The 7435-nt window shown below is 37.8% G+C and overlaps 1 protein-coding gene and 1 non-coding gene across 2 annotated transcripts; one reads left to right on the top strand and one right to left on the bottom strand.

Annotated features, from left to right (window-relative positions):
- Nucleotides 1-1592: 1592 nt before the first annotated feature.
- LOC107494116 (uncharacterized) lies at nucleotides 1593-1970 on the bottom strand. Its single transcript, XM_016115145.1, has one exon. It carries the CDS (start codon nucleotides 1968-1970, stop codon nucleotides 1593-1595), a length of 378 nt encoding a protein of 125 aa, XP_015970631.1.
- A 4817-nt stretch (nucleotides 1971-6787) lies between these two features.
- LOC127740460 (small nucleolar RNA R71) lies at nucleotides 6788-6895 on the top strand. The gene has a single exon (XR_008001136.1). It is a non-coding gene; the product is annotated as a small nucleolar RNA R71 (small nucleolar RNA).
- Nucleotides 6896-7435: the final 540 nt, after the last annotated feature.

The raw sequence follows: 7435 nt of genomic DNA, 5'->3' as shown, positions 1-7435 counted from the left end.
AAATGCATAACTTCTTTAAATCAAACAACCACCATTTAATTGATGCTAAATCATGAGGTTTGGGCTAAAATTAATTGATTTTTGATGATTTATAAACCTTGTGAATTTAGTGATACTTTGATTGGTTGTTTTGATTTCTTGTAGGTGAAGAAAAGAAGAAAAGAAGAAAAACGTGGCTTAAGAAGTGTGGCCAAAGGAAGAAAATGGTGTGGTGAACGAAGGAGAAGTGTGGCGCAACAATGAAGGAGGAAGCAACACTACTCTCCATAAGAGCACACTGCTCTCCAAGAGAGCAGCATGATAAACCAAGCCTCCAAAATATCACTGCCCTGCCCACAATAAGAGTGGAGCACAATTCTATGCCAAAGACCAAAGGAAGCAAAAATTCTGCCCTGCCCTCCTCAAGAGCAATATCGGGCTTCATCCAAGAAAAATTCAAAGGAAATTGCTCTCCTAGTGTTACCCATGGGTTTCGAACCCAAGGGCAAGAGGGGAAGGAAGTAGTGCTCAAATACAAGGAAAACAAGCCAAAATTGGCTTGTTTTCAATCTCCAAGAATCGAACATAGCACCTTGGGGAAGCAAGGATCTAGGCGTTACTTTGGTGCCAAGAAAACCAAGGAAAAGAAGCAGTGTGTGCCTCTACCAAGTTTCGAACTTGGAACCTCACCATTGGTAACATTGCCCTGCCCTCCGCAAGGGCAAGGCAGCATTTTGTGGTGCACGGCCAGCGCACAAGATTGGCACGCACCAAGGGAGTCTCGGCCAGCAGCAGCGCGCACGGGCAGCATCTGGCGCACCATGGCAACTCTGCCCTGCCCTCCACAAGGGCATGGCAGCATCCTGCAGCATCACACACACCAAGCACGCACGCAATGAGCCGCACGCACCATTTCCTGCTCTGCCCTCCACAAGGGCAGGGTAGCCTCCTGGAAGCCACTTTCTCATGGGCTGAAAATTGGATTAAAAATCCAATTTAATTCATTTCTTCACCAAATCAAAAGCCCATCCAAATTCCAAAATCCAAGAATAGAAAGTGTATAAATAGGAGATAGTTTGATGTAATTAGGGACTTGACTTTTACTTTTGACTTTTGACCCTTCTTTTGATTTTAGAATTTTTACATTTTGAAAGTTCATTTTTCTCTGAGAGCTTTGAACTGAGAATTGAGAGAATTAGGAAGGAGAATTGATCTCTCTTCTTCCTCGTTCTTGCTTGAGCAATTTTTACCTTTCTTGTTTGAGTCTTGGGTGTGAAGAATTGAGGAATTTCTGTCTCAATCTCCATTCAAGATCTCTTTAATTTCTCTTCTGCATAATTGAGTTCAATTACATTTCCTTTACTGCTTCTTCTTTAATTTCTTATCAATTGCTTTGTGAACTTGGATCTGGGAAGGCAATTGAGGTCTAGACTTTGCTATCTAGTCTTTGGAGTTAACCACCGAACTAAAATTGCTCAATCCCTCAATCCCTGTGGGATCGACCTCACACCCGTGAGTTTTATTACTTGATGCGACCCGGTACACTTGCCGGTGAGTTTTGTGTTGGATCGTCTTCCACACATCAAAACCATGCGATCACTTTCAGTCTTATCTTACTGCAACCTCTCTTCTTCTTGCACGCATTGAGATATAAGCTCATTTAAGGACCAAGTGTCCTTCAGAGTGTTATAACTCACTTTGAATTGCATAAAGTGTGCAGGAAGAGAGATCAAAATGAAATGCACAAGTAAATCTTCAGACAACTCTAACTTTAGTGCTTTCAATTTAGAAGCAAGATGAGAAATTCTCATAATGTACTCCCTTATGTTCCCTTTACCTTTATACCCCATGGAGACAAGTTTGCTCAAAAGGCTACTTGCCTCCGCCTTTTCATTCTTAGCAAATAAATTTTCAACATCATTTAGGAACTGTTTAGCATCTTTATCCTCAGTAGTTAAGCCCCAAAATGTCTCAGGAATTGAGCACTTCATGATCATAAGGCTCATTCGATTGATTCTATTTTAACCTCATTGAGATTTTCTAGAGTGGAAGTGGGTTTCTCCTCTCAAAGAACTATATCCAAATCCATACAACCGAGGATAATTTCCACAGTATCTTTTCAAACCTTAAAGTTTGAACCATTCAGCATAGGAATACTGCTAATTATGTAGAAACATTGGTAGCTAAAGCCATAGTTTCTTTATTAGAACAAAACATGCAATAAACATTAGTTAAATAATGGAAGAAAAATTCATATTGAGATATCTAGAACAACATTAATATTCAATCTTTGGATAGAAAAATTAACTGTAAGTGATACTCTCACTCCATTAATCAAATATTGTCAAAATTCCTGTCACATATTAAGCCTTTCTTTGGACCAACTGAATGTGCACATGAAAACTTAAACTTTGCAACCTATTTATTACCACATATATTTTCTATTAATTGGTCAAATAATAACTTTTCTTTGGGTCGATTATTGATCGCATAATTAATAGAAAATAGACAAAAGTGTGTAATGCTCGTTATTTGACCAAACAATAAAATTTCTTTGGGTCGATTACTGTTTGCATAAATAATGAATATTATTTTCTATTACTCAAATATTATTAATGTGTACACTTAACTTGGCCAAATATAAATCCTTTTTTGGGTAGATTAATATTCACATAAGTGATATATACATAATAATGCTTATATCTCAAAAAGAATTATTAATCAATTTTATACCAAATTAAAAGCACACATCTATATTTTAAAACCAAGTGTCAAGTCCATATACGGTCACAATGAACGTAAATATTATATATATATATATAAAAGAAAAGCAGTGACCAAAATATGCTTTTTATAAACATGAAATAATATATATAAATATTAATACATGATAATACACGTGTATATATATAAAGAATAATTGACAAAAAAAAATTAATCCTTATGCTCGTGCATTAGTACCAGTGATATATATGACGTGCACATATATATGTTTATCGATCAAAAAAAATAGAAATTGGATATTTTTTACAATTAAATTATAAATGACTCTAATACTACTTGTTAAATAAATATATTATTTTATTATATTCGGTTCAATTTAAATAAATAATATCAATTAAACCCTTTAAACCTTTAAACCTTCGATTCTATCTATTGAAGAACAGATTCGGTTTTCTGAATCTTGTTTATTAGGACCATTATTAATTTTATTAAAAATATAAGTAATCAAATAAAAAAATACTTTTAGTTTATTTTTACTCTTTGTTAGATTTTTATTCTTCTAACTTTCTTTTTCTATTTAATCATAGATGTAGTATAATAGGTAATAATTAATGACTTCTTGAAGTTAAAAACGGACACTTAATTTGCAATAAAAATAAAAAATTAAAATAGATAATGAATTTGAAAAGGAGGTAGTATGTTTGGACCGAAAAGAAAATAAATATACGAAAAAAAGAGACTTTTGTAGATGATGAATTTTATTTATTTGATAAAGAAATATCTTTGTTCAAATACCAATTCCATTATAAAAAATAAATTGTTTTTGTTCCATCTAAAATTTTATGAATTTTTACTTTAGTGTCAAATTTTATGTGGTCAGATTTGGTTTTGAAAAATTTGAAAATGTTTTGTTTTAGCCTATGTCATTGATTTTTCTATGCTAAATACAAATGTTGCATGCGACAAATGGTATGTGTTTATATTAGGTGACCTCCACAAGTGTATTCGACCTCTTTAAAGAGGTCGAACATTGACAAAGGAGTCTAGCTATACCTATCTAAACAGGTAGCTACTTCCGCAAATCTCTCTCACTATTCTTATCCTCCTAAAAAATAGATGATAACAAACTCGCAAGATAAAAAGAACGGTTATCCATCAATAAAGATGGGACTACTTCAACAAAAGTGGTGCTGATTCTACTATAAATACACTAGCACCCCTCAAGTATAATTTACGTTCTAATCTATTAAAACCTGCTTAAAACCCTTGCTAACTTAAGCATCAGAGTCTCTTGCAGGTACCATCCCCTCCTCACGAGGAACTCGGATAGGCGGCTCTTTAGTATCAACAAGTCAGACGCTGCCATACAAAGGGATCTAGACCTCACGTTTAGACCCGAATCAACATTTCAGGTAACCCTCGAAAAATTGGCACCGTTGCTGGGGACCTGGAATTCATCCTTTAACCATGGCGGACCATCAGTATAAAGACGGTCATACGGCATCTGAATTTGAATCCGAGTCCCCAATCGGAGGGTAATGCCATTATACTACCTCCACCACACCAAACGCATGGTCCTTATGGGGAAGGGGCATCGACAAACCCCCAGCCAAGACGAATTTATTCGGAAATCCATCACCCTGAAAAAGAAGAACCCCCACAAATAGTAAAGATACTAGGTCTAGTCCGAGGCCAGCGAGAACGACTAGAACAACTCAAGTATGAAGCTAAATGGCAGCGAGAAGCAGAATGGAAATTGCAGAGGGAAATAAGGCGACAAAGGGAGCTAGAATAAAACTCCAGAAGTTAGAAGCCAACCTTCGTTATCGGAATAACCGAACAAATCGGGAAGAAAGCCCACTAGATGGAGAAGATCTATTCATGGAAGAGATCATGTGGGCCAAAGTTCTTAGGAACTTCAAAACTCCCGATATGTACCTTTATGATGGAATGACCGACCGAAGGTACCATCCCAGCAACTTCAAAAGCAGGATGTACTAGGCTGACGCCTCAGACGCCACCCGTTGCAAAGTCTTTCCGACCACTTTAACTAAAACGGTGATGAAGTGGTTCGATAACTTACCCCCAGGTCGGTAACTAGTTTCAATGACTTGGCAAGGAAGTTTTTGACCAAATTCTCTATCCAAAAGGACAAAACTAAACACACGCCGAGCATATTGGGAGTTAAACAAGAGGTCGGAGAAACCCTTTGAGATTACATTGAGAGGTTCAACAAGGCATGCCTGGCGATTCAAAATTTTTCCACTGAAGCTATGATCATGGGCTTAGTTAATGGCCTCAAGGAGGGGTCATTTTCTCAGTTAATATCCAAGCGACACCCGGCTTTCCTGAATGATATCCAAGAAAGGAAAAAGAAATACATCAACATGGAGGAGAATTCCCGACTGAGGGAACGTTTTCCACGGCCAAACCTGCCTTACCAACCTAGGGAAAAGGAAAAGGAACCCAAAAGAAGGAAGAAAAAAATCCATATAAGCCACGAAGGTACCATAATTATACTCCCCTTAGAATCTCTTTAGTGGTTATTTATAGGGAGATATGTGATAAATCCCAATTTTGTGGTTTATCTTGTGCTTAATTTAGAGGATTTTATCACCCTTTTCCCACATTTATCCAATGAAATAGCATGGTTTTGTAATTCTCTTTCAATTGGTGATTAAATACGAAAACATGCTTTTAAGGCCCTTAAAATGGTTATTTTAACTCACCTTGATTTCATTTGATGCTTTGATGTGTTTGTTAGTGATTTCAGGTTCATAAGGCAAGTATTAGATGGAAGAAGTAAAGAGAAAAGCATACAAAGTAGAGAATGCATGAGGAAACAAGGATTAGGAATACATCAATGGACACGCACGCGTAACAGACGCGCGCGCATGGAAGTGACATTGCATGGCGACGTGTACGTGTACATGACGCGTACATGTGGATAAGAAAGTTGCCAAGCGACGCCACATGTGACCCATGCATACACGTAGATGTTCGCACGTGACTCACTTAAAGGCAAAACACTAGGGGCGATTTCTGGGCTGCCCAGACCCAAATCCAACTCATTCCTGAAGCTATTTCATGCAGAATTCAAGCTAGAGCAAATGGGAGAGCACTTAGTTAGTCATGATGAACCTTTAGTTAGTTTTCTAGAGAGAGAAGCTCCCTCTTCTCTCTAGAATTAGGTTAGGATTAGGTTAAATTCTCTTAGATCTAAGTGTAATTTCTTGATTTCATCTTGTTTCCTTCACAATTCCTTGTTTTAATACCTTAATTGTCTTGATCTCTTATTAATTCCTTGTTTTCTCTCTTTTATGTTGATAAACTGGTGCACGAAATTGTGATCTCTTCAACTTTTACCAGAACATCCTCTACAAGTCCATAAGCTTGTTTTCTTGAATTGTCTGCCATCTCTATGTGCCTCCAAGTTTCTAATGGAGGACCTTGTTTCAGTCATGAAACTTTGAGTGGTTTTGATTAGATCAGAGACCATGGTTGCTAAGTCAGAGTGGTTCTGCTTAGAATTCTCTGTCTGTTGCTGAGAAGATGATGGAAAAGGCTTGCCATTGCTAAACCTGTTTCTTCCACCATTATTATTGTTGAAACTTTGTTGAGGTCTCTGTTGATCCTTCCATGAGAGATTTGGATGATTTCTCCATGAAGGATTATAGGTGTTTCCATAGGGTTCTCCCATGTAATTCACCTCTTCCATTGAAGGGTTCTCAGGATCATAAGCTTCTTCTTCAGATGAAGCTTCCTTAGTACTGTCTGGTGCATTTTGCATTCCAGACAGACTTTGAGAAGTCAAATTGACTTGCTGAGTCAATATCTTGTTCTGAGCCAATATGGCATTCAGAGTATCAATCTCAAGAACTCCTTTCTTCTGATTAGTCCCATTGTTCACAGGATTCCTTTCAGAAGTGTACATGAATTGGTTATTTGCAACCATTTCAATCAGTTCTTGAGCTTCTGTAGGCGTCTTCTTCAGATGAAGGGATCCTCCAGCAGAGCTATCCAAAGACATCTTGGACAGTTCAGACAGACCATCATAGAAAATACCTATGATGCTCCATTCAGAAAGCATATCAGAGGGACATTTTCTGATTAATTGTTTGTATCTTTCCCAAGCTTCATAGAGGGATTCTCCCCCCTTCTGTCTGAAGGTTTGGACTTCCACTCTAAGCTTACTCAATTTTTGAGGTGGAAAGAACTTTTCCAAGAAGGCATTGACTAGCTTTTCCCAAGAGTTCAGGCTTTCTTTAGATTGTGAGTCCAACACTAGCTTTTCCCAAGAGTTCAGGCTTTCTTTAGGTTGTGAGTCCAACCATGTCCTAGCTCTGTCTCTTACAGCAAAAGGGAATAGCATAAGTCTGTAGACCTCAGGGTCAACCCCATTAGTCTTGACAGTGTCACAGATTTGCAAGAATTCACCTAAAAACTGATGAGGATCTTCCAATGGAAGTCCATGGAACTTGCAATTCTGTTGCATTAGAGAAACCAATTGAGGCTTAAGCTCAAAGTTGTTTGCTCCAATGGCAGGGATAGAGATGCTTCTCCCATAGAAGTCGGGAGTAGGTGCAGTAAAGTCACCCAGCACCCTCCTTGCATTATTGGCATTGTTGTTGTTTTCGGCTGCCATGGGTTCTTCTTCAGAGAGTTGTGCCTTGGCTTCTCTTAGCTTTCGCTTCAAGGTCCTTTCAGGTTCAGGATCAGCCTCAACAAGAAT

Source organism: Arachis duranensis, chromosome 6 (genome assembly GCF_000817695.3).
Source record: "Arachis duranensis cultivar V14167 chromosome 6, aradu.V14167.gnm2.J7QH, whole genome shotgun sequence".
NCBI lineage: Eukaryota > Viridiplantae > Streptophyta > Magnoliopsida > Fabales > Fabaceae > Arachis > Arachis duranensis.
Note: the sequence above shows the minus strand (reverse complement) of the source record. Positions and strands in the feature narration are given on the sequence as shown.

What these genes read in the sequence shown, in the direction of transcription:
- LOC107494116 (XM_016115145.1), bottom strand. Translation starts at nt 1,970, where the DNA reads ATGAAGTGCTCAATTCCTGAGACATTTTGGGGCTTAACTACTGAGGAT.